The sequence below is a fragment of the Phasianus colchicus genome, chromosome 1, assembly GCF_987193195.1.
Source record: "Phasianus colchicus chromosome 1, bPhaCol1.hap1.1, whole genome shotgun sequence".
NCBI lineage: Eukaryota > Metazoa > Chordata > Aves > Galliformes > Phasianidae > Phasianus > Phasianus colchicus.
The window spans coordinates 8,417,443-8,444,971 of record NC_143436.1 but is presented as its reverse complement, the minus strand read 5'-3'; the positions used below and the strand labels follow the sequence as shown (position 1 = coordinate 8,444,971).

General features: G+C 42.5%; 1 protein-coding gene and 1 long non-coding RNA gene across 6 annotated transcripts in view; one reads left to right on the top strand and one right to left on the bottom strand.

Moving 5' to 3' along the window:
• Nucleotides 1-750: 750 nt before the first annotated feature.
• LOC149919381 (uncharacterized) lies at nt 751-13,308 on the bottom strand. 3 transcript variants are annotated; one of them, XR_016464016.1, is made up of 5 exons: nt 12,935-13,308; nt 11,932-12,097; nt 7,398-7,512; nt 4,915-5,782; nt 751-1,110 (listed from the first exon to the last, which is right to left on the bottom strand). It is a non-coding gene; the product is annotated as an uncharacterized LOC149919381 (long non-coding RNA). The 3 variants fall into 3 exon arrangements; XR_016464013.1 differs by lacking the exon at nt 12,935-13,308 and having other exon boundaries at nt 11,932-12,780; XR_016464014.1 differs by lacking the exons at nt 751-1,110; nt 4,915-5,782; nt 12,935-13,308 and adding an exon at nt 5,813-6,200 and having other exon boundaries at nt 11,932-12,780.
• The window catches only part of FAM107B (family with sequence similarity 107 member B), a 63,313-nt gene continuing 46,371 nt past the window's right edge, over nt 10,588-27,529 (top strand). The window contains exon 1 of one of the 3 annotated variants that reach the window (XM_090135045.1): nt 10,588-10,652. Coding sequence is in view for 1 of the 3 variants with exons in the window: in XM_031589252.2 (XP_031445112.2) it covers nt 27,352-27,364 (13 nt within the window). In the remaining 2 variants the exon portion in view is untranslated. Of the gene's footprint in view, nt 10,653-13,304; nt 13,472-27,144; nt 27,365-27,529 lie in introns of those variants that run through there. The other 2 variants (XM_031589330.2, XM_031589252.2) reach the window with 2 other exon arrangements.

The following is a 27,529-nucleotide window of genomic DNA, read 5'->3' as shown; positions in this document are numbered from 1 at the left end:
GACCTAAATTGTTCGGACCAAAATGAAAGTGGGGAAATCTGTGATGGTGTCATTCACACATTTTCCCACACTTGATTAAGTTCATACAACTAGGGCTCATTTTATACTCAGGTCAGTTATGCCGCATGAGGGACATCCCACAGATGTAGGAAACACTCAAATAGTCAGATTAAAGCTTCCTTTCACCTATTTCTTTTGGGCATAAGCACTGTTTTATTTGGGATCCCAGTGTTGGAAGGGCCTGCTTGCCTTCCCTGGTGCTGTTGGACACCTCTTGGCAGTCATGAATCAGCTGTATGGGTGCCCCCATGAATAGGTGTCACTGGGGGGCTATGCTAGCTACGGCATTGTGGGATAACTGGATAACTGTCTTTGGACTTTACCCACAACCTCTGTGAGCTTGTAAACCTTAGCTGTACCCCTTCTCAGTGCCTTTTCTCTAAAGTGAAGAGTCCCAGCCTTTCTTATCTCCTCCTGTAAGGCTGCAGATCCATCTGTCTGTGCCTCCCCAGCTCCACAGGGTCCTCTGCTGATTTTGATACATGAGAGCTTTCAGTCACCCTCGAGATGGAATTGTGCTGCTTTTTTAAAGTCCTGCAGAGCCATTCTCTTTGCTCTCATTCACATGACAAAGTTACAGTGTGTGAATTACAGCTGTGACACCATCCTAGTTAATACAATTTGGAGACAAAGAATTCTCTCTAGTTCATTAAACCAATCATTCAAAAAATGAATTAATGTTTTCTTATTTGTTTATTCATTGGTTTTAACTTTGCAATCTGTTTGCAAACAGTTTGTGAGCTTAATCTGTACAAATCCACAGAACAAATTATATACTTGAAGTTATTTGGTCAGCTTTAAGTTGGCCATGACTTCCCTGCTCTTGTGTTAGCTAAATGCTCATTTTAATTTCTTGTGTGTGTCTTGTTTCTAATTGCAACCTTATGAGAATCCCCTGAAAAGACCTTGCTTGCCTGTTCCTAGCAAACAGATCATCTTGCAGCTGGGTATAAGAGGAGCTGATGAGAAAAGCATTTCATTGTTTCAGTCTCACTACTCCCTGCCCTTTGTTTCCTTCCACTGTGAGGTCTCCAGCTAGCAGATTACTTCCTGCAGGGAAAAAAAAAAAGAACCTGGTGAGGCTTCATCTCTGCTAGGAAAGTCATTGTGCTGATAGACCAGAAACTTCCAGCTCCATCCTTTTCCTCTGTCCCCGCTTGCCATCACTGCAGCACATTGCCATGATCCCTGGTCTCAAGCAATTTTTCCTGCATCCTGTAGAACATTAGAAAGGAATTTCAATGCCCAATAACTTCTTTAGATGCTGGTTATTAAAGAAGTTTGGACTTTTGCATCGTATCTGAAACATACCAACCTCCTAACCCATATGCACAATGTATTCATGATAGGTGAGATGAAAGAAACTGAAGTGACAATACAGATATTCATGCTCTGGAGGTTTAGGTTGTGGATGCCCCATCTCTGGAGGTGTTCAAGGCCAGATTGGATGGGGCCCTGGGCAGCCTGGTCTAGTATTAAATGTGGAGGTTGGTGGCCCTGCATGTGGCAGGGGGGTTGGAGATTCATGATCCTCGAGGTCCCTTCCAGCCCTGGCCATTCTATGATTGGAGGTTTAAACAATCTAAAATGTCAGAAGCACTGAAATTTAGTCTGCTTCTGTAGATGTAATAGCTCAGGATTGTTTTAATTGGGTTATATATTTAGTTTAAATGAGCATGAGATGGCTCTAATAAGATTAACAAACGAGATAGGCTGAAACCAGAACCATTTATCTAAATCTTCCCAGTTAGGGAGTTTTGATTACATCCCAGTCATTCCCACTTTGGGTTTTACAAAACAAAGCTCATATGGCATAGATTATCGTATGCAAATGAGGCTCCTGACATGGTGCTGGGACTGGTAAAATCATGTTTATATGCAAGACATGGCAGGTGCTGGGAGAGCTAGTGACACATCATAAGATTAAACTTGCTCTCTCTTAACACTTGATCTTACAGTCTCTGAAATGACATGTGCCATAAGCCAAACCTTTGCCATCACTTTTCCATTCACTTTATTACTAAACAAACATGTTTCTCTACTGTGGCTACTGTGAAACAATGAAATTAGGACAATGAAATTAGTAGACAAAACCAAAGTGCCATAACTAAATCCCACAGAGCTTCCCTCTCCAAAACCCATCCTACAACACACGCACAAACAAAACCCCAATGACTTTCCATTCTGTCTCTTCGGGGAGGGCACATATGGGAAAAAAAACCTGCTCATCATAGGAGATGAATGAAAGATCCCTCCACTGCCCATTACACCCAGGGAACACAGATAATGGGATGCATGCTCTTGGGGACTCAGTGTTAAAGGCATGGATATGCCATGTGTGTAGGGCTTAAAGCATAGGCTGGCACCATAAGCTGCTGACAAGAAAGCACTGACAATTATCCACACAACTGAGTCTTTCCTAGGATCACGAGAAGTCTTAACATCAGCTTTTGAAGAAGAACTGGTGTCTCCAAAAAGAATTTTTCTGTTGTTCTCCTGTCCCGACAAAAAATTGACTTTTAGACTAAACAGAAATATCTGTCAGAAGTTTTAGGACGGCATGCATTGTTTAATTAATGTATGAACTAAGTGTGAAAAATGTTTGATTTTAAACTGAAACAAGATTGTTTTCAAATATTCATTTAAAGATTCTGCAAGAAAAAAAAAACACAGAAATTATGTCTGAACAGCTCTTTTCATCAGAACAGGATCAGCTGGGGGATTGCATGTGCACCAATAAAGAGATAAATTTGCAATTCAGTAAAACAGAGCAAAAGAGTTTATATAGACTACTGGCAAAAAACACCCTGTAACTATGAGCAAAGAAGAAGGACCAAGCATTTTCTGCAGGGCTGTAATGAGAACCAAATATACAGGGACAAGTCCATCTGTTTCTAAAGGCAAGACGTTCACTGCTCCCCTTCTGGAGCTTTATTTTTATAGAGCTTCATTTCTGATGTTTTCTAACCATGCTTGAATATCACACGACAGGAAGGAAGTGAAATATTTCACTTCTGCACTTCCAGGAAAAAGCTAGAAGGAAGCTTTTTGTTTCCTTTTTTTCCTCTTTTGTGCTTATGGGGATTTATTTAATGCAGCTGGGAGGCCCGGGCCTCCTGAGATCTACTTGTGCATAACACTACGACTGCCTTGCATTATAAAAGAATGCAAATGCAGCACACAGTGGCTACATGGGTCACATCTATTTGGGGAAATATTTATATTACCTATGAACATGTAAATAACAGAGTCCTCTTCACCAAAGCCTACTGTATGTACAGGGCACCTGGGCCTTAATTAATAGCAAAACAGAAAATAGCTGATCAGAAATGGAATATATGGGGTATAAGCCTGAGGGAATTACAAAGGAGATCAGCTAGATTTAATCCTTTGATATAAAGGGCCACAATTTAGCTAGATGAGCACTATAGCCATGCAAATCAGAGCAGAGCTTTTCACTGAACTCATTTGTTTCCATAATTGTTTGTAGGGGAGCTGCCCCACTCACCATTCATTAGCATTCATCCTTTCATCTTTCCTTAAGAAACACTCTGTAGGTTTTTTGAAACAACATCAACATTCTCTTATAAGCCAAAGGCAGCATTACAAAGCTAGAAAATACAAAAACAGTGCATTGACCAGCGCTGGTTACTTAGGGGAAGTGAAACCTCACTTTGACTTGGTTGTTATTTTGAAAGACGCTGTATGTATTTTGAGTCTTTTTGTTTATTTAGTTTGGCAGATGGGAATTGTGGACCCAAGTAAAATGATTCTCACTGATTTTGAAAGGCTTGGGTTAGGCCACATTGCTGAGAAGCCTGAAAAGGTTGCCTTCATTGATTGTAGGATAGTGTTTCCCATAAGAAAGATTTTACTAAGTGTGAGTAGTTAACATTTACAGAACACATTTTTTTTCCCCCCCAGTGGTAGCAGAGTATTCTCTTCATGAAAAGAATACCAAATTTTGGAATTTCTTGCCAAAATGGCATTGCCAAAACCTTATGTGAATGTGAGGGAATGTGTTCATGGGAAGGTCTGCTGAGTTATCAGATTTGTAGAATTCTACATCCATCTCAGGAGGCTGCAGGTGGCTGAAGGCTGTGAGAGCAGTGGGATGCTGTGCATATTTGCCCCATTCTTATACAATTCCCTAAGCATCTGCATTTGTTCTTCGTCAAAGATGGTCTAGATAGATCTGCAATCTGAATGCTACAGACACTCTTACAGTCCTTTCTATCCTTATACTATTATCAGTCAGAATGAAATGGAAAGAAAAGAAGTTTCTAAAAGGACAGATAACACTCTGTGCTGGTTGTGTAGCTCTGGTTGAGAAAGCATGGACTAAGTGTTCCATCATCTCCCCACATGTGCTCCTCCTCCATCTATCATCTGGCATTCCAAACAGTCTTAATCTCCTCAGTGCTAAATTGTGATCTAATAAATAGCACACATAGATGTTGGCAGTGGTGAGACTGCATATTTGTTTCCCTCCACATGCCAAAATTCACCCTGTATTTTGAGCTAGAATAACATACTTCCCTTAGACAGAAATAAATGCTGTGCCGTGAACATAACCTGGGTTTCTAATGCACAGTTAGGATAATTCAATAATGTTACATTGGGTCAAATTTGCATATGACCTTGGTCAGGCTTCACTGTTTCCATTGGTCTTGTTGGTAGATGTAAATTTTCCTCCTTGAATGAAAGAAATCCTTCTGTTTCTTTCTGTTTATCCAGATGAAAAAACTAAGCTGTAAATAAAAAATAACTACCTACTAGTGATGAAGCATACCTGTCACATTTGTATTAACACAACACGCTACTTATCGCTATCACCAGTGGAAGGGTACTCACAATGGTGAGGTTCAAGATGGGCTGAAGCTCAGGCAGGACCTGCAAAGCTGTCCATTCGTGTTATTACATGTGTGGATGGTCACAGACAGTGATGGCAGCTATCTCAATGGCTGGAACTTGCAGCAGGTATTTGAACTATAAACAGAACAACTTGTCTCCATCAGCACTGAGGTGTTGAACTCATCCTCCAGTCCAGGACATAATTCATCTGCCTAAAATAGTAAGATAAGCTTTTTCCTTTTCCATTTGCTATCTGACATTCATCGATCTCACAAATGAAATGTCTGTCCTGTATCTCTGCACAGAGATTAAGCATCTCTTAAGACTTTTCATGGCAACTGGAGGCTCTAAAGCAACTGGCTTATTTAGTACATTTCCAATCACCTGAATTGTCACAAATGTAACTCTTGCAGACAGAAATACTTACTCGTACAGTAGTTCTAGTGACGAGTGTAAGGACATCCAATTTTGAACATACTTTTCTGTTGTGAAATAAGTCAACACTAACAGGAGTGGTGATATGTTATTTAGTTGGAAACCACATAGAAATCAGAAGAAGACTGTCCTGTAAATGCTTAGCTTCACTCTTGGGTATTCATGTTTACCCTACTTAGGAATAGCTTATCTCATTCTGTGTTCACTGGGGAAGCCACTTCTTGAATTGAGCTCTCCAGTAATTGAAGAGACGTGCAGGATTAGGTCAGGTTTTATAATGAGGGGAGAACAGCCCTGAGCAGATGCTCTCAAGCAAAGCTATAGTTTACTTATCTAAGATATGGTCAGTCAATAAGAAAGCCTCAGAGGTCTTCACGGTAGCCATAGTCTCAATCAACCTGCAGATTTCTTTATAAGGAATGCCAGCTGGTTGCTAAACCACAGGGGACAGAAAAAAAAATAATATGAAAAGTTAGGCATGGAATAATGATTTATTATAAGTGGGAAAGCAGAACAACTTTGACAACCTATTTCTGTTAATTGCCTATGGTCCAGTCATAAATTTTTGTTATTATTTGTATTAGAATTGGTGACTAGAGACTCTGCTGAGAACATAAGCTGATCAAGCTGAAATGGATCTATTGTGTTTGCACTATGTCTTCACAGTCCACTGGAGAGGGCTCTGATGCAGCATTTCCCATGGTTTCTTTCTTGATCACACACAACCCACTGTTGCTTGACTTTGAAGCCATGGGTGGAAGTGCAGGTTATGGCCAAGGCTCTGCTTTCCCTTGGGATGCTAACACATTTACTCTGTCCTTCATTTTCTTCCCACAGTTTTTCCCACGTGTCTAGAAGAACAAGACAAGTATTCCCCTGATTAATGACTCACTGAGAAAGAATGAGAAAATTTTAACTCATTTTAGCACAACTTCCCCTGAAAGAATGACCCTAGAATTAGCAGAATCATAGAATTATAGAATGGCTTATGTTGGAAGAGACCTCAAAGATCATTGAGCTGCAATCCCCATGCCTTGGGCAGGGTTGCCAACCAATAGATCAGGCTGCACTGGTAGAATGCAGTGCCAGAGATAATGCAGGCAGAATTTCAGTGAGAGGTCTAAGACTTGCCCAAGCCAGAAAGCTGTCATATGCAGGTCACACATCTGAACCAGTTCTGTGATGGACATAGACTCTAGTGTGCAACCTGCCTGTGACTTGGACAGTGAGCAGATGGTGCTCTGACTCCAGTTGCCAATGCTGTTGCAAACTCAGTGTGTTGTTCTGGGTGTCTGCCAATTCTATCACTTCTCCAAGTCATCTGTCGTCCCTTGGCTTTTTCTCTTTTTCTATGACTTTATGAAAAAACAGTGGAGCTTCGCTATCTTAACTCTCACATTAAAGGTTTCTGAGTGCTTGGCAGCTCAGCTATGGCATGACAAGTAGAACTAATCTGTCTACACAGGGAGCTGAACGCACTCAGAACTCTTCGGACACTGCACGGGCGTACACTGACTTTGCAGGGCTTCCACACAAACTCTGAGATGTTAAGCTTGCATGGGACTTGCTGCTCTGCACAGCACGAGCCATTCTCATGGATTCCTGCCCAGGAAACCCCACAGAAATACTGGGAATTCAACACCTAGAGATGAAACTTTTCTGCTTTTCAATGTCAGGTATCAGCAAAAACAAGTTTACTTTCCTTTCTTCTTCCTGCTTTATTTTATATTCAAATGTGGTGAACTCTAAGGTTCCCATTAACTTCAAATACAGTTTCTCTGAAACAGAAAATCTTCTGTTTACTCATTTCTAAAATAGACATGCTTACATACTATGGCAGTAAGCGTGAAAAGACATAAGCATAAGGAAAAGACATGCTTATTGACTTCCAAGAGTTGTTAGGCTTAATCAGCACTTTCAGATCGTGCAGTAGAAGATGCTGTAGAGTCTCAACCAATGTGTGGGTTTCTCTAAGTGTGTATGTAGTTCATGGAAAGTCTTTGGAGTTCAGTCATTATGACATAAAATACAGAAAAAAAGCTACTTACATGTACTTGATGGTTGGACTAGATGATCTTAGTGGTGTTTTCCAACATTAATGATTCTATGATTCTGTGCTTCTACTTTATGTTTCAGAGGATGGAGGACATCTGTCTGTCTTTCCTATCATGGAGGAAAAAAAACTATTATTTGTTGTCACAGGAATGACACAAGATTGTCTCTGTAAGGCCACCTTAAGTGCAGTCTGCTAGTAGTCTGTCATCTTCAGTAAATAAAATAGCTTGGAAATGTAAAAACAACAACAACAATAAAAATGCAGCCTGGATATCAATCCAAATGTGTCCTAACTGGAGATAGGGACAGAGCTTCTCACAGGCTTTGTGTCACGTTTTCCTGTCTTTCCAGCTTTTACAGCTGTATTTTTATAGACCTTTCTGTCATTCCTGGGAAGACAGCTGGGCACAACTTTGTAGGCCCTGTACAGCCAGAATTCCTTGTGATCCTCATGGGAGCAGGAGCAGCTCCTAGGTCTTCATTCATTAGGCTTTGCTGCTTCATCCCATCTAAGAGAAAGGCAGAAATGAGAGCTCAATCTAAACTTGTTTGAAGGATGTGGGAATTTTTGCAATGGCTTTAATTTCGGCAACATCCTCTGTGTTTTCTCTAGAGAAGTCAAACAGAGGGGAATTCTGGTATTATTAATCACTGCACCTCAAGGCTTTGAGTCTAGAACAGATGCCAGGGGCATGCTGTGAATCTGTTACATGTTCAATATTACAATTCTGAGCCCACCTATTACTACATGTCTGAGGATGTCATTTCCCCAGAAGAGTGCTGTGAGTGCTATGCACTGCATATTTGTAATGCATGAGGTGAATGTTCACAGAAAGACTGTGTGCCTTCAGGATGAAACTGGCACATTGGGAACAGAGATCTCGATGCCTGCTTTGCTGTGTCAGGGAGTGTAATACAATTTATGGTATTAGAATGATCAAAAGTGACTATAAGGACATGAGAATGCAAACTGAATCAGTGGATGCATAAGAATTGCAAGCTATGGGGTGAAGGTGCCCAGAAAACCATGATGCACATGCCGCAATGATTTTCTGACCTAATCCAGTAAAAGCTCCAGATTCTAAAGGTCAGTACTTAATTTCATTTAGAGATGGACTTCTTTAGAGTCTCCTATCTGCAGATTTCAAGCTGTGTCATCAAATGAGTCAGTGATTTTTGTTAGTCTGTTAGATCAGAACATGAGGTAAAATGACTTATCACAGGCCGCCCAGCCAGCCAGTAGCAGAGGCTGAAGGGGAAGGTAGAAACCAAGGGTCCTAGTTTAAGGAGAGCAGAACAGATCTCCAGAGGCAGCTGATGTAAAGGCAGGGAGTCTCCAAAACAGTGGTCAAATGAAATTCTGAGGTTGGAAGGTAAATAAAATCCTCCTTTTTTTTGACCCCTGCAGCCTGGAGAATGAGCATACTTTGGATCCAACCATGCCACATTAATCACAATATGGAATATTTGAGCCAGGAGTCAGTCACAGGGGGGCAGCTATTAACATATGGGATTTATCTGTCTCCTTTTTCCATAAATATGCAGCATGCTGGATAATTAAACTCCTGAGTGCCAGTGTGGAAAGTACTATTCTTTTCCATTGTTCCTTGTGATTCGATCCAAAATCATTTCCTTTCACTGTGTATTCAGAAGGGAGGAAACAAAGGTGGCATCCTGATCTTCATTATTAATACACAAGAAAACTTGGAGGAAATCCCTTTTATACCCATGGTTTTGTGTAGAGAACTGAAAACTGAAAATCGTATTGTTTGGTCCCATATGTATTTATACATCTCTGTGCATAACAGATGTTTTTTCAGATATTCTCCAAAATTATGGCGTAGAAAAGTCTTTATAGCAACTTGCATTCCAGCTGATTTACTTTGATTAAATTAAAAGAAAAACCCTAGGAAGAAAATCAACAACACTGTAAGTGAATACGTTTCAACAAAGAAAATCACTTTCTGGTACAGTCAGTGCTTCTCCATGTTATCTGCTATATGAGCAGTGCTCATCTCATATTTATAAATGAAAGTAGGTAATGGGGAAGCATTTTGCCACTTTGGAGAAAGGAATTACACACAACTGAAGAATTTATGAGGAAGGCAACTAGCTGAAGTTTGTCAAGCTGCTGCCTTTTGAAAGCAGCAGAGGCACTTCCAGAAGGAATTTATCCAGTTCAAGAACAGACACCTAAGGTTGGAGGCACAAATCTCTCCCCCCCATCTCTCACCTACCCTAGATGACCTGCTTAGACCAGACGTCTGCTTTCAGATAGCTAAAATTAAGCAAGGGGAATCCCACAGCAGATGGCTCTAATCCACTTTGCTTCTGCCATACACAAAAAAGCTACTATCATTATTTCAGATTACATCATGGTAACACTCAAAGGCCAGGTATGGTGCAAGCATGGAGGAAGATACAATCCCTGCCCTACAAAGAGGAGAGCTCCAGTAGTAAAAGGATGATTTTGCTTTTAATTCCAAAGTTTGGTTGAAAAGAAATTTAAACAGTAACAGGCAATTAAAATACAAAATAGAAAGATTTAATTCATAAGATACCAAAATGCCAAGTAAGTTACAGTCTTTGAAACTTATATAATAGAATGACTATTTTTTTGCTATGATGTTAATAAAAAGGGGATTTATCTTGTTTCCAGAGCCTCGTCCTGTCTGAGAGTTGTTCTAAAGTGCAGCATGGTTTAGATTCCAGTATAGCGCTTTTCATTTCAAATAGAATAGTAATGCTTTACATTTATATAGTGCTTTTCATCTAGAAAGACCCTTGAGACTTTCTCAACCTCTTTTAGTACAGCCAGTGCTGGTGGAAGGCTTGTCAAGAGTACAGTGCAGTTGTGGTTAAATTTCCTCATCAGAAGGACCATGCACTGTGATTTTCTTGTGGTCAAGGGCCATGGGGCACACACTGTGTGCCTTAAAGAAAGAAGGGAAACTCTAGGAACCTGAGTGGCTCGTGGCTGGGAGACTGTACTAACTCCTCATGAGTTCTTCTTCCTCAGTTACGGGCTGGAGCTGAGCTAAAGTGACTCAGCTTCTCCAGACCCAGGCATGCCAAGCAGCTATTCCACCAAAACCAGACAACCACATGACACAGACCTGCCCCTTAAATTACTTGTGAGATGTCTGACTCAAGGGTTATCATTTGACACTGTCTTGTATAAGGCACCGAGTCAGAAACTAAGATAACCTGCTGATCTCTGCCATCATTGGTCCTCAGATGTGTTCTTGGTGAGTACTTTCAACTTTCTGCTTCTCTCTCCTAATTTTTCCATTCTTGTGTGTGTACAGCAATGCTTTTCAATCTGGATGTAACCATGGTAGCTGTGTGACACTACAGTCATTTAATGGAGCACAAATTGATAGTATGTGTAAGATAACAACACTCTTCAAACTGAATGTGTCACTGGAACAAACTAGCTATCACCATGCAAAATGCCTGTGGCAAGGTACCCAGAAATTGTTGGTAGCTTCAGCAAAGTGTTATATTCTGTTTAAAGGTGTGGATATGCACTATATGTTGGGGAAATTGTACATATTGCAGCAAAATAGCTGTCTGAGCTCAGAAAAGGCTGGGAAATGTTGATGTAAAGTGCCAGATTTCAGAGCAGGGACAAGCGCCTGTGCAGTGTCTAAAGCAATGGAGATAAAACTTGATGAGGACTACAAAGTATCCTTAGAATATGAATGGTTAATGCTTAAATACAAAAATGATATGGAGAGGTCAGTAAGGTCAAGAATGCAAAAGATAAGGAAATCTAGCATTCCAGCTGCCTTTGCTGTTCATTTTCTGTCTTCACTGTTTGCTTGTGTCTGGTAATACACCTTCCTTGCACGTTTCAAAGAGAAGGTAGTTTACAGAACAGGGAACTCAATATTCAATACTGATACTCTCTCATCTGTCTAGGCACATCACTTTATTGCATTTAATTAAAAATAATTAATTTTTATGAGGTTCTTCTCTCTATAGTAACCATGGGCTCTACATACAGGAAGAAATGTACCTCACACATACCTTCACTGCTGTGATGAAATACTCACCTGGAGTATGAATCAAGTCACAGTCAGGGCTCAAAACTATGAACACAGACAAGACAAATGGCTGCCCAGCTTGCAGTGCTGGCATTGACTTTTTGGGGATCGTGTTGCACTTCATAACATTTCCTCAGCATAGCTCTGATTGCATAAGTTGGCACTTGACAACAGACTTAAATGGCACCGGAACTGAGAGCAGCAACACACACATTCTGGTTTTCATCCATTTGCCACGTTTCACACAGGTACTTTGTGGTTGCCTTTTTTTCCTAGTGATAGAACAGCTTCACACAAAGACCTGAGTAGTCTTTTAATACATGCCAGCACTCAGGATTTCAGCCTTTCCCCACAGGAAACACTTCTCCCTACTCACTGATTTCCCTTGGACGTGCAGGGGCAGTGGATTGTTTAGGATAGACTCAGTGGAAACAGCACCACCTGCTGAGTACCCAATATCCTTCCGACAGAGACTTACTTCTTGGGGCTGGGGTTTTTGGAGAGCCCATGACACTGGATGCTCAGCATTACTCAGCTCCTCAAGCTGACAGGCCCAGCAGCTTTCCATCGCTGGGATGATTCAAGATGCTTCTGTCACTGTGCCATGACGCAAGGCATCTGCTCTGAAGAAACTCAAAATAATCCTGGTGATAAATATACAAAAGAAGCTGATTTAATCCAAGTATGTACAGCAATATATAAACATCCATTTCATCCCCAAAGGTCATTTTTTTGGTTCATACTCTAAACATCCACACACTGTGCTGTGTTGCATACTCCATCCTGTTCCTGTCACTTATTGCTATGAAACAGACTTTGGGGCACAGAGCACCATAGGGATGAACTACAGAGCAATCTGAGCCTGTCTTCTACACCTGGGTAGAGCACGGACATGTCTGCTCACAGAGTGGGGATCCTAATTCCTCTCTAGTGGGAATATCAAAGGACAGGGTCCAGAGGAGGGCCACAAAGATGATCAGAGGGCTAGAGCAACCTCCCCTATGAAGACAGGTTGAGAGAGCTAGGCTTGTTCAGCCCAAAGAAAAGAAGGCTGCAGGGTGACCTCATTGCAGCCTTTCAGTACCTAAAGGGAGCCTATAAACAGGAAGGGAGTCAACTCTTCGAAAGGGTAGATAACTTCAGGACAAGGGTTTTAAGTTGAGGGAGGGGAGATTTAGGTTGGATGTCAGGGGAAGTTCTTTACAGAGAGAGTGGTGAGGTACTGGAACAGGCTGCCCAGAGAGGTTGTGGATGCCCCGTCCCTGGAGGTGTTCAAGGCCAGGTTGGATGGGGCCCTGGGCAGCCTGGTCTAGCATTAAATGTGGAGGTTGGTGGCCCTGCATGTGTCAGGGGGGTTGGAGATTCACGATCCTTGAGGTCCCTTCCAACCCTGGCCATTCTGCGATGCTGTGGGACAAAGTGAACTTCAGCGATTTGGACAAAAGGGAGCAGAAATACGGACGAGGGAGCTAAAAACGGACTTGGAGGCTCCTCTTCCAGCCGGAGGAGAAAGAGGAGTCACTGGCAGGTGAACGAGCTCACTGTGCGGCCGAACGCCCTCGGCACGCGTTCGGGAACCACCTGCGATGAGAGCAGGAGCCCCGCGCGTACAGCCGCCCGTCCCGCTGCCCTCAGCGCGGATGGAGGCAGCCCAGCGCTCCGCGCCCGCCTCACGACAGACTGCGGCCCCGCGGGCAGCCCGTCTCCCCTCCTCTCTCAGCCCTTTTCTTTCCCTTTTATTTCGCCGTTTCCCCCTCGCTCCTCTTCCCCCCGCTCCTGACAACAAAGACAACGCGGGGCTCGGGGCCGGGGCCGCCCCGGCGGTGACTCAGCGGCAGACCCGCCCCCGGCCCGCCCCGCCCCGCCGCTCCCTCAGGCGAGGCCGGGACGGAGCCGCGCGCGTGTTGGGGCCGTGCCGGCACTCGGCGGGCGGGCGGTACTGCGCGGCCTCCTTCGTTCCCTCCTCCCGTCTCGGGGTCTTTTTCTCCTCGTTCCCCGCGGAGAGCCGCCCCGGCGAGGTAGGTGCGGCGTCTGTCGGCACACAAAGGCGGGCTGGCTGTGCTGGGGGAGGCGCTCCCGCGGAGCCCCGTCTGCCCGCCCGGAGGTGTGATCGGGATCGCGGGGATAGAAGATGCCCGTCGCTCTCGGGGCGGGCAGAGAACCGGGAGAGCTCCTGTCCGAGCGGACGCTGCAGCCTGGACGGTGGTTTTGCCCATGATGGCAAATTTCCTCCTGGTTTTGGGCTGGTGGAAGGGTTTCCTCCGTGAAACAAATGAAACAACTTTTGTCCTCTCTAAGAGGAGCCCGTGGGCTGGGGGGTGGGGGGCTGCCGAACGTGCGGGGCTGGGATGGCACAGAGCTCAGGGCAGCGACCGCAGCTCAACTTCTCGTGTACCAAGTGTGCGTCCGTATCTTTACTTCGAGCTCTGCTCCTCTGTGCTCCCATTCTGTGCTTCAACCCTCCTGTGCGTTGCGAGTCCAGATGTCCAGATCGTCCTCCGCGTTGGGTTGAAGGACGGTGCAACTGGCTGCAGATCGAGGAGAAAGGCTGCCCAGAGAGGCTGTGGAGTCTTTTCTGGAGATATTCGAGAGCCATCTGGATGCCTTCCTGTGTGATCTGCTGTAGGGAGCCTGCTTTAGCAGGGAGGTTGGACTCCATCTCCATGGGTCCCTTCCAGCCCCTACAGTTCTGTGATTCTGTGAACTTGTGTGTTCACATGAATAAGGGGTGATACGTAGGTCTTTGTGACTTAATTATTTGTTTCCTTCTTCTGTTTGTTTTTTTTTTTTTTTAATGCCAGAACTCATTGAGCTGTATGTCAGCGCTGCGTACTGTCTTGGTTGGAGCTGGTTCTGCAAGTTCAGGGCACACTTGCAGGGCATTTGGGAGGCTGTAAGAGCGAAGGGGACAGTCTCATTAGCAGGGTCTGTTGTGGCAGGAAAAGGCGAAATGGTTTCATGCTAAAAGAGGGGAGGTTTAGAGTGGATATAGGGAAAAAGTTTTTTACAACGTGGGCAGTGAGGATCTGGACCAGGTTGCCCAGAGAGCTGGTGGTTGCCCCATCCCTGGAGACATTCAGTGTCAGCCTGGACGAGGCTCTGAGCACCTGATCTAGCTGTAGGAGTCCCTGTTCATTGCAGCAGGGTGGATTAGATGATCTTTAAGGGTTTCTTCCAACTCAAATAGTTCAGTGATTCTATTCTGTGATTCTATTAGGTGACGGGAATGGGTGAACTTTTGTTTTTCATTAAGAATTTGCAGAGTCCAACAAAAATGTATCAAAATGAGGAAGAAATCTTTTGAACGAGCACAATGTGGTTGTTGTGTATAGTTTGTGGCAGGCGTGTTACTGAATAACTCTGGCAGCAGTCTGTTCTGCATTGTGGGACAGATATGTGTGAACTAAATCTTGCAGCACTGATCAGGATATTTAACTTTCTTTGGCTTGGCAGTGAGGTAGGAGCATAGAAGAACATTTTAAAAATGGAAATACCTTGTGGCTGTTTTGGGCAACAAGAGAAGCAGATAGTCTTCAATCTCCTCCTGATACAAATTGAGAATCTTTTCCCAGCAATATATGGACAGGCAGTGTATACAACGAATGTGGTAGCTGCTTGCTTATTGTCAGTGGTATTTGCTCATCAACAGTTAGTGATTGTTTGCTGGGCTTTATTAAGAACAACACGAATACCCTATATCTCCTAAAACAAAGCTTTCATTGTCTTAAAGCAACTATGAGCCAATTCCGTGGTTAGTGAAGCTCCACTGATGTCAGTGGAGTTTTGCCAGGATGATTTTGGCAGGTGAAGTGTCACTTGTATTTTTCAGGATCCAAAATGCCCATGAGTAATGTTGCTATTTTATCTCCAGCATTTAAGTGTCATTAAGCATGAGTAATTACAGTGTTAGGCTGGTTTTCCCTGAAAGTTAGGGGTGAAGGTAGGGACCCACTTATAATCAGATCTAAATATTCTCCCATTTACTTTCCCCCTTCTGCTACAGATCTTATATACCTTGGTTTAAAATCTTCATTCTTTTTCAGTCTTGGCTCCTTTTTTCTCTCTCCAAAATTAAGAAGTTTATCTGAATCATGAGCATGGGAGGGATTTGAGAGTAGCTGTATTGAGCTGTCCTACAATAATGCTGCACTGGTAGGTAAGTGATGAACTGCATGGCAGCTGCAGTTTGGACATCTTTCATTATTCACACATGCACATGCCTCTTCTTTACAAGCTGATTTGTGTGGTAGTTATGGTCAATGCATTTGCTGAAGTGGCAGATTGTTTGACAGAGTCACATAGTGTAACAGCCAGGCTTGAGATAGACTGAGTGAGTGGATCAGGGTGTGTGGGGGAAAATACACTGAATTTTTACACAGTGCTATGTCTTATTACAAAAACAGTTCTGTTTCTCAACACCACATCTAAACATCAGTAGCATAATGTTAGTAAGGAAAGAAAAATCATCTAAAAATTGGAGCAAAAGAAAAGTAGCAGAGAGAGAAGCAAAGATTCTTGTTTAATAGTTGTGGGAAGAAGAATGGAACTGTAGAACCAGTAATTGGCCTTGATAGATGTTTGGATCCAACAAAGATTTGGATCCAAAACATGATTTAATTGAACAGAATTATGTTATCTTTGTATGCATGTAACCATACTAAATATGTTTGTCTGACTCTAAATTGTCTGGCACTGTGGTAATTTTAAAGACAGCAAGCTTCAGTGCTCAGCTTTACAAAATCTTTGATTCATTTTTATATCTGACAGTTTTGTACAGTACAACTTTGGATCTGTCTGTTTTCATGTCATAAGTACAAAAAGAAGAGCATGTCAGACACAATTTCCAGCTGATACTATTCTGACATTTTTGGAAAAAAACAAGCATTAAAGAGTAAGCTCCACATACTGCCTAACTTCAGAGAGAAGCCCATGGCTTGCACAGGTACACTCTTTGCTGGGTAAAGAACTGGCTGGAGGGCTGGACCCAGAGAGTGGAGGTGAATGGAGTTAAATCCAGCTGGCAACCAGACATGAGTGATGTTTCCCAGGGGTCGTACTGGGGCCTGTTCTCTTCAGTATCTTCACTGATGACCTGGATGAGGGCATTGAGCACACCCTCAGTAAGTTTGTAGATGACACCAACTTGGAAGGAAGTGTCGATCTGCCTGAGGGTAGGAAGGCCCTACAGAGGGATCTGGACAAGCTGGATAACTGGGCTGAGGCCAATGGGCTCAACAAGACCAGGTGCTGAGTCCTGAACTTTGGCTACAACAACCCTAGGCAGTGTTGCAGGCTTGGGGCAGAGTGGCTGGAAGACTGCAAAGGAAAAAGACCTGGAGGTTGTGGTGAGGTGAGCGTTAGCCTCTCTTCCTGAGTAATTTGCTGTAGGACTAGACGGAATGACCTCAAGTTGCATCAGGGGAGATTCAGTTTGGACGTTAGGAAAAACTTCTCTGAAAGATGATCATCCCTCTACCACAGGGAGCTGGTGGAGTCACCATCCCTGGAGGTGTTCAAGAAATGTTTAGATGTTCTGCTAAGGGTCATGGGTCAGTGGGCAATATTGGTGACAGGTGGATGGTTGGACTGGATGATCTTGGAGGTCTTTTCCAACCTTGGTGATTCTATGGTTCTGTGAAAAAAAAAAAAGTGCTTAATACTTCTTCGGTTCACTGACTAGTCAAAAGTTTATTCTAGTTTGGCCATAGCTAGCATGTTCTTGAGTATCAGTGCAAGGTTTCAAGCTTAAGATGATGTTAGAAGGCCTGAAACTTTTTTTTATTAATGTACCTGCGGAGCATGGAAGTTGAGGCTTTAATGTTTATTTCTAAAGCAAGACTGCAGAAGGGTTCATCTGTAGAAAGGGAATTGGTTGTATAATAACCTGAGCAGAGAGGTTGGTTGATGAAGCAGTTGTCCACTACCAGCATGCATATTGGTTGTTGTTAGATTGTGCCAAACAGTTTTTTGTACTGATGAGTCTTGAAACAAGGACATTCAGCACATACAGGAGAGAGAAAACAGAAACATTTTTCTTTTCCTTTCTACATCTTCCTTTAAACGGTGACATGGTTTTCACAGACATGTCTCTGGCTGGATTTCTGGGGTGCTCCTTCAGCCCATTGCAGGTGAGCAAGAGCCAAGAGAAGAGAAGTGGAAGCTCTGCAAAGCCAGGAAGGTGCTGGTGAGACCATGACTGCCTCTCTGTGGCCCCTTTGGCTCGGTTAGATGATGTGAGTGCAGATCCTACCATGAGAGACCAGGCTCCTGACCCTCCCTAAAGGTACTTTCTGTAGATCCTGCTGCTTCTCTGCAATGTGCAGTCGCACACTTTGCTGGTCTTAGTGCCAAGGGTTGTGTGCAGCATGTGGCAGCAGGGGTAATTCTCTTGTGGCAGAGTTCTCCTGGGGATTCTGTGAGGAGGGGGCACTAACATCTGTGAGGAAAGGATGTGGTCCAACAGAGCCATTTCCTCCTTTCCACCGAACCTGAAAACATTACAGGGTACCTGCTGTGTTTTTTTGTTTCATGGCACTGGGAATACAGAAGTTTGAACTAAGGCTTTGTTGGCTGTTAGAATTGCAATCTCTCAAGGTTTTAAGTTTAGTTTCAGCACGTTTTGAGCTTGCAGTCTGCTTTGTGCTTAGTTTATGTTTCACGTAGTGAAGGACAGGAAAATCACAGGTAAGAAATCAGTGTTTCCAAGTTATGACTATCAAAGAACAAGCCACAGAGATTTGGGACGCTTGTGATTTAAAAATATGATACAGACCAGTGGATGTATTTCAGCTTAGTATTCTCTCCTATTCTTTTGTCCTGGATCTAAAGCTAACCGGGCAGGGTTTGTTGTGGTTGGTGCAGTTTGAATTCTGGTATAGATATAGTCTAGCTTGGAATTAACTGATCCTATAGCAAGTCATCAGCTTACTTTGATGGGATGAGGATGCTAATTTCATGATGAGAGCAAGGAGCACAAATATAGTCAGACTAAATAAGACACTGTTATTTATCCTATGAGCAAAACTTCTGGATTTGCTTACATTTTAAAAATTTCTCTGGCAATACAAAGCTAGAAGTTTGCCTTTTGGGCTTCTCAAAGAGAGGAATAGCTCAGTCTGCCAGGAACAAATTTGTTTCTTTCAGGTTTCTTTTTTTCACTTAAACTGAAAGTTCAGGCAGTGTACATGCTTGCAGGATAAAATGTAGAACCTGTGTGGTGTCCTCTAGCAAATCTCAGCCCATGTCATTTAGAACTTCATTAAGAATCCTGTGGAGAATTATCTGTAGGATGATCAAGCACGAAATGTGCTTCTGCTATGCAGATTGCTTTAATGTCCTGGACAACAACAGCCTTGCTGTTTGTTGTGGTGGAGTGGATCTTAGTTTTATCCCTCAGCCAGGAATTAGTCATCTCTCCTGTAAGCAAGAAAGCTACAACACATAAAGGCTTTTGGAGGAGAAAATGCCTTCATGTTTGGCATTGGTTGAAGTGGTCCTTCTGCTTTGCAGTGTAGTGTATTGTAGGGAGGGAAACTGAGTCTTGAAACCGTAAAGCAAAACCCACATCAAGCTGTTTTTGTGTACTTGAATGTTGAGAGTTCTCCCGCCTGTGCTAAAAAGACGTTCTGTTCACTGTGCCTGTGCCAGCTGGTGCTAGCTAACTCACAGGGTCCAGTGGCATCTGCTCTGAATCAGAACCAAGTGCTGCCAGTCAGATGTGTTTCGATAGCGATGGTCTTCTGTGGGTCTTCTAGTGGGCTGGTTAAAGGAGGATGATGATGGCAAATAATGGAATGATTCTTGCCACTTCATTCCTTGTATGTGCAGTGAATGGGCATTCATAACACCTCATGTATATACACAGGCCTTTGTTCTTGTGCTAATAATAAAATGGAGTTCACAGCTCTGAGTGTTGGACACGATGTGACAAGAACTGGGTCAAGATTGTTCATGTGTGCATAAATGTGCTCCTAATCTAGGCCAATGGCTGTGCTGGGTGCTTCTAAACAAGCTATAAAGATTTCAGAGGGGCTGGAGTTTAGCTGTCAGATGCATGAAGTGCACCTCTTGCTGAGCAGAGCACTTAAAGATCAGGATCCAAATTGCATGGTCTTCAGTCGCTTTGCATGTTAATGCGAATAAAGGAGAAGCTTTGCTGTTTGGTACTCCTGGAGAGCAAGGAATTTAGTTTGAGCCAAAGGAAATTTTCTTCTTACTGGCAGGATGAGTTGCTGAGCAGTTCTTTAAATATGTTCCCTGCTTTGTTGTGGACATCCGTGCTACCTCAGTTTCCTTGCAGGTATCATCAGGGAAAAGATGATGGGCTGACTATCCTGCTGTGTTGCTGTTGTGTCCTTCAGGCTTGCTGCAGTAGCTGGGCTTGCTGCCTTTCATGGAAGAATGAACCAGGCTGCCTCTTCCCGGACTCTTACTGAGATGCAGTTTGGTGCTTGTGTCTTTGTAGAGAAAGACAGCCAATTTTCATCTGAATCCACTAGGATATTGGAGGTTTATTTCTGGAGAGGCTATGAAGGAGTTTGATTGGATTGTGATAGTCTTTGTGTTGTGATTTATTTTTCATCCAACTCTCCTAGGCCATTTGTTCTTGAAGCTTAGCTCTGTCATGTAATGCAAGCTGTAATATATAGTCAATGTATAGTTCAGCTTTCATAATGTGTGGCACATTGCCACTGTTCCTTGAAAGTAGTCTGGCAAAAATTCATAGTTAAGTTTTTTATTTTTATTTTTTAAACAATGGAGAAAAGGGCAGGAAAGGAGTAGTGGCGTGGTTTTTTTTTTTTTTTTTTTTGAGGGGGGAAAGGGGAAAAGAGGGGTTTGGGGACTGTTTTGAAAAGTAATCAATTTTTTTTTCTTCTTTCCAAGTCTCAGAAATACTTCTGTGTAATACAAAGAAGCAAATCAGAGCATTGTGCATTGTAACTGACTTCCTGGTTGCAAAGCCTGGCAGTAGGCTTTGCAAGCCAAAGAGATGACTTTTTGTAAGTGACTGGTAGGCAGCCTGCCTTGCTTGCTCTGTGACTCTCCGGTGAGCACCATTTCCAGGTACTTTTTGTCTCACACAGCTGCACAAGGACACACTGACCTGTGTCAGGCAATGGGAGTTGTGTGTTTTCTGGAGGAAAGCCCTGGCTGTATGGTTCTGTTACTTCAGCTAACTCTCCAAAGACAGTCTAAGCATGTCCATTGTTTTCTTCATTTACCCATGTCATCTTCCAAGAACAAGAAAACTGAATGAGCCATTTGTAAAATATGAGTAAATATGAGTACGTTCTTTCTTTTTCTGGGAAATAAATTCTAGCTGTAGTATGTGAGAAATGTTCTGTATCTGAAGAGCAGAAAACATTATTTCTCAGGCTGATACCATGTTGCATTGAAAAGGTGTACGAAGATGTTCTGAAGTTCCAGCAACTGGAAAGCTAGCCTTGACATTTAATATGAAGATTGTAGTTGTGAATGTCCACACCAGTCAGTCTCTTTTGGTTTAAAAGGCTGAAATGCATTACAGATGTCGTTCTATCAGAACACCCTCTTTTTGAGAAAGATTGAGTCTGGGTTCTTGGTCCTGTCAGTTCAGCACTATTCTGTCACGTCTAAAGTGACAGTCTCGGCCTTGAGGAATGTGCAGTTCAAATAGGGAAGAGAGTGAGGAAATGGTGATTAGAAATGCAAAAAGGTGGAGCATGTTACTTTTTTCTCGCTAGTTCAGTGTTTTTACAGACTTTATGTATCTATATAAACTGCTTTATTGCTCATGCTTATTGCATTACAGGAATAACTTTTTACTCTGCAAGCTGCCTTACAGGAATCTGTGTACTTTCCAGCTAGTTAAGGTCCACTCTTCTCTGTAGAAGTATTAAAAAGTCATCTCCTTAACTTATTATCTGCTTCCAGGGAACTAACAGGATTGACAGATAGAAGAAAGCATGTTTCTTTAGTTAAATGTAATCCATTTCCCAGTGTCTGCTGGAAGTAACAGCAAGGAGGAGAAACATTGATAGATACAGCAAATCTTATTGTCTAGGAAAATAGGACTGAAAGAACCCTAAAGCAAAACTTCTCTCTTGAAAATCTCTGCCACAGATGTCACTTTTATTGTGCAATGTTATAGTTGATTCCTCAAATAATGGAGGTCAGTTGTAGGTGCAAAGACTGGTCTGGCCAGTGATGCTGGGATAACTTTTTAAAGGCAAAGAACTTTAAAAGCAAGGGAAGTTTTTAAGTCTTGGGAGGCCTCTTGGATGCTATAGCAGTGGTCCATGTACGTAGCTAAATTTTCTGCCTGAATTACAATTCAAGTATATCTTCTCTTCCTAATCCACTGCCATAGTGTCCTGCTGCTAAGTCATTTTATTTCCTTTCTTCAAAACTGCCATGATGTTGCTGGCATAGAGTGACTACAGATGGCATCGGCCACAGGAGGGTTCCTGTTTCTGTGACATTGAGGCTGAGGTCAGCTCTGTGAGGTATGTAGCTTTCCACCAGATACTATAATGCTATGCCATTAGTCTCTTAGGGTCTGCCATGTAAAATTCTTAGTTGTCCAGGATCAGCTTTCAGTAGAATTTTTTCCTCCTTCAAAATTATGCAAAAAAAAAAAAAAAAAAAAAAAAAAAAAAAGCTCTAGCTGTCGAAGCACAATGCTGTCACTTATTTTACCTGTCTGTGTTTCACTGTATCTTTGGATGGCTCTGTTTTAATGCTTAATTCCTTTGACTGCCATATCTGGTAGCATACAGGCAGAGGGCTGCATTTGTAATGAACTGTTCTGTGCACTGGAAGGCAAGGGTGGTTTGGTTATGAACTCTAAGGTGAAGGAGTATGTGCTTTAAAAGGGCTTATTCCTTCCATTATTGACTGGAATTGAATTAATGAAGTCCCTTGTTTTAGGGTGTTTGGTGGTTTGATTTTTTATTTTTTATTTTTAATGGGAAGAAGATTAATTGACTGTTAGAACAGCCACTGATGTAGTTAATTTTCTATTGAAGTGAAGATGTTTACAGTTCCATGAAGTTGGACATATTTAGTCAACAAAACATTGAATAAGAAAGATACGTCATTATTCTAAAAGCAATGAAATAAGGAGCTCTACTCTCCTTCCTGTTGGATATTTCCTCCAGGAAGGGGACTGGAAAAATTGCTTTATTTTAAAATACCACCATTCAGATTCTTAAGGTTCTATAATCAATGTATCAGTCCTCTTTCAGAAATCTGACAGAGGTAAGATGCTACAAACTCTTCTTGGAGTATTATGTTTTGCAAAATGGCAAGCTTAGAAGTGCAGAGTAAGAAATGGTATCCCTAGGAAAGGAGAGGATGTGAAAGCTCAACAGGGCATGTACAAAAAAATATGATAATTATTTACTGTAGTTAACGTAGAATCATGGAATCATAAGGGTTGGAAAAGATCATCTAGTCCAACCATCTACCTCCCACCAGTGTTGCCTAAACTGTGCTCCTTAGTACCAGGTCTACACATTTCTTGAGTGCCTCCAGGGCCAGTGATGCCACCACTTCCCTGGGCAGCTGACCCATTGCCTGACCTCTCTTTCAAAGAAGTTTTTCCAGATATCCAACCTGAAGGTCCCCTGGCACAACTTGAGACTATTCCCTCTCATCCTATCACTGTTACCTGGGAGGAGAGGCTCACCACAGCCTCCCTTAAGGCACTTGTAGAGAGCAATAAGGTTTTCCTTGAGCCTCTTCTTCAGACTAAATAGTCTCAGTTGTCTCAGCTGCTCCTCATAGGACTTGTGCTCCACCAGGGCTGAATACAGAGGAATGATTGCTTCTCTGTTCCTGTTGGTTATGTGATTTTTGATACAAGCCAGGATACCACTGGCCTGCTTGGCCACCTGGACGTGCTGCTGGCTCATGTCTACATGAGTGTCAGCTAACAGCCCCAAGTCCTTTACAGTCTTCCAGCCACTCTGCCCCAAGGCTGTAGCATTGCCTAGGGTTGTTGTGGCCAAAGTGCAGGAGCCAGCACTTGGTCTTGTTGAACTTCATCCCATTGGCCTCAGCCCAGCAATGCAGCTTGTCCAGATCCCTCTGTAGGGCCTTCCTACCCTCAGGCAGATCGACACTTCCTTCCAAGTTGGTGTCATCTACAAACTTACTTACTGAAGGTGTGCTCAATGCCCTCATCCAGGTCATCAGTGAAGATACTGAAGAGAACAGGCCCCAGTACGACCCCTGGGAAACATCACTCATGTCTGGTTGCCAGCTGGATTTAACTCCATTCACCTCCACTCTCTGGGCCCAGCCCTCCAGCCAGTTCTTTACCCAGCAAAGAGTGTACCTGTGCAAGCCATGGGCTGCTAGCTTCTCCAGGAGAATGCTGTGGGAGACAGTGCCAGAGGTTTTGCTGTAGTCTAGGTAGACACTGTTGACAGCTCTTCCCTCATCCACCAGGCTTGTAACTCGGTCACAGAAAGATATGAAACTAGATAATTTCTGCTTAGAATTCTGTAGAGTCATCATGTATTTGAAAATCAAACTGTCAGGGTAAACAAATATGTATTTGATTAGATAAATATTTATTGTTGTCCTTTTTTACTAATTGGGAAGCAAAGGCTGAAATGATTTGATTACAGCTATAACTAATTAGCAAAGGATAGAATTTTAACTCGGGACTTTGAACCAAGACGAAAAAACGAACAGGATGGAATATTGCAAACAGTGCTAATGAAAAGATAACATAAGCATGTTAAACTTTGTATTGCAAGCAGGAACTTACTGCACCAGTATAGAAATCATCTTCCCTTAAAGGCCTTTAGGCAAGTAGGCAGCTTAAGAAACTGCTGTGAGGTGAAAACAGAATCTGGTTAGACCATGGTCATTTCCTTACATGACAGTTCTGTGCCTCTGATGTTACCTTTATTAAGTTTGTTGCTTCTCAGGAAATTCCTTAGGACAAATTGGAGTTTAAATTATATTTCCAAATCATTGAAGTTCAAATAAGGAGCACCAGGCAAATCGGGCTTCATCTTGAAAAGCTGCAACAGAATCCTGCCAAGAGATTTTCTGTACTCACCTCCCAGGCTGTGCATCTGAGTCACCTGAAGCAACTGCACTAAATGTGGAAATGTAGCTGACTCAGAGACAAGTGGTTGCCATTCTTTGGTGGGATGTCATCAGCTACAGTTGAGCTACATTGCAATTTTCCCCCTGTCTTGATCAAATGTGAAATTTCATTAGAATTTGGGCTGAGCCAAAGGACAAACATTTTTTGTTGCACAGTGTCAGTGTGTTGAGTGATAGCCGTGTGCTACTGTAACAGCATTGGGGATTTTCCCCTGGAAAGCACTTCGATTCATTGCACCACGTGTTTTGGTCAAGGCATTTGCATCTATAGTGAATATGAAGAGATAAGGATTTTTTTGTTGTTGTTCCTGTATTGCATTTAAGCAATTTGGACTGACTTAATGATTATTTCTTATTTCTAAACATAGTTAATTAAAAAAGCAAACCAAACCTTTATTAGCTTTCCATACTGTTATGGGTTTTCTCTCCTGGATGTTGTTTGAATCAGATTCCTTTGCTTTAGCAATCTCATGTTTGCTCTGGTGCCTGTGGTTCATTTGAATCTGAAATAGCCAGCACTCACCTGAGGGAAAACCTGAGGTAAATAGGTGATAGTGCATGCTGGACAATCAGAAGGTTCTACAGTGATCTTAAAAACAATTTAAAAATATTTCTGTAAACCAGCTGTTGAATGAGAAGTGGATGGATGGTTGGAAGCTTAAAAGCTTGAATCATTACAGTTTGGGACATTTAAAGCTTAGACTAGATTTAAGTGCTGTTTGAAGCCCTTAATGGAAGGGGAGTAGAACAGCATATTTGAAATCCCCTTTTCCTTTGCTTAGGGTTTATAATTGAAGCTAGAACTTGAAGTATATGGAATCACTTTGCTGGTGGTGAAGGAATGTCACCATACTGCTCAAGTGTAGTGTGGTCAGCTTAAATGCTCTAACTTCAGAACTAAAGGCTGGTTGGAAACCAGCTGAGGTGTACATGCATGTGCACTAAATATCAATGAAGAAAAAATCTGCCTTGCAGCTGTTGCTGGTGGTGTCACTGAGCTTCTCCTCCCAGCCCCCTACTTGACTCCTCGTTGCCTTTCACAGGCAGGGCACGAAGTGCAGAGTGGAGCTGCGTGCTTTGGTACAGGGCTATGTATGTCTTCCAGAGCCAGATAATGATGTTGGACTGCAGGTGGGTCTCTGCCTGATTCTGTTCTAGGCATGAACAAAATAAGCAAGAGATGTAAAGGCAAATCAGGCATTACCTGGAGTAAAGACTTTTGGTGATATAACTTGTGCTCAGCTGAGTAACTAGCCTGGGGTTATCCTTATTGCAGGAGAGCTGAACCTTCAGCATTACCCAGTATATGGCAATTTGCTAAAATTTAACTTTTTAAAAGTGAAAGTTGCTTTGGAATATAGGTGTCAGTTATGTAGACAAATGACAAAGTCTGTAAAATGACCCAAAGTGCTTCTTGCAAGGATATGAATGGAGGTCACTGAGGCAGCATGTAGTGAGAGCAGAGAGAGGATGTTAGTAGATTTTAATTATGTCCAACATGACAACGGTGTGTTTGCTTTTCTTTATAAGTTCTTTGTACTTAAAGCTGGAATAGATTGGGATTTTTTTTTTAATTTCTATTTTTCCAAATGTGCCACAGAAGCGAGAAATACCAACCTTGCAAAACATCTCCTTTCAGATAGAACATGGGCATTTTGGCACCTTAGATTTAACCTTTTCTTCATCATTGTTTGGTAAATTTTGACCCAATTTCTGTACAGAGGGAAGGAAGTGGATCAGATTGTGATACCAGGTGGTTATAGTAGACTGGAAAGAAAAGGAAATGAGAGAATTCAAGAAAAAAAAGACGTCTTTAGTCTTTAAGGTTTATCTGTTTGAACTTGCACTATGAGCTGGAGCTGTAAGCTTTCTAGCTGATCTGTGTGAGATAAGCTTCCATGAGCCTTCTGCACCAGAATCACAATCTTGGACTCTTCTGTGCTGCATAAGGAAATCCCTGTTGTCACCCAATTCTCATGCAGTCAACGTGCAGACCCTCAGGTGTTGCCTTCTGTAAACCATGGTTGCTTCATCTCTCATATCAGAGCAGCATTCTTTCCATGTGTCTAAATGCGTTACAACATGGTTGCTACCTTTGTAGAAGCCTGCTGTGGAAGCAGACCACACTGATTTCCTTCAGCACCATTTAAACTGTCATTTTGTGGGTAGCTGCAATGGGGAGTGCTGGCTGCGCTTTCATTCTCACTAACAGACCAATGAACCATAACAAAAATTCTGTGAAGCTGAAGATGGGGGGGAAAAACCCCGTATATTTCAGTCTGCTCATTCCTTTACCATGGTAAAAGTGCAATGCTTACTTATCACTTCCTTCTAGAAGCTGAGTGTAACCAAATGAACAATTCCTGTAATTCAGTGAGGTGTATTGCAAAGTCTTGAAAAATTAGGGCAGAGAGTAACCTCGATATTTCAAACTGTTATGTATTTGAAAACTAATTGCAGGGCTCTGAGCTGAAAGAGCAACCACCGAGTTCAACGTGCAACAGGGTTATGCCACAGAAAACCACAACTTGCTTTTGCATGAAATGGAAACTTAAGCAAGTCTGAAACTCGGTAAGCCCACAGTGAGAATACATTCACCGTGTGCTTCACAGTAAAGGTCTGCATGGTGCGGTGGTTTCTTTGGATCGTTGGCCTGGTCACATCATGTAAAATCAATCTTTGCTTAAATAGGAAATAGCTGGAAAGGAAAGCTGCTGCAGACCTGTGTGTCTTCTAACTGTGTTATCTCTGCTGGCTGCTAACCACATGTTTTAGCTGGTGTCCTTCCCAGTGCATGAGCACGCCTGGTGAGTAATGCATAAAAAACAAACATAACCAGGTTTGATATGTTTGGCCAACTTGAGGAGTGTAAGGATCTTGTTGGTTTTTGCCCTATTTCCTGCCTTTGCTTTTTTGTTCCAAATTTTACCTTTTTAATATAGCTTTTTCCTTGCTTATTTCTCCTGTATGTT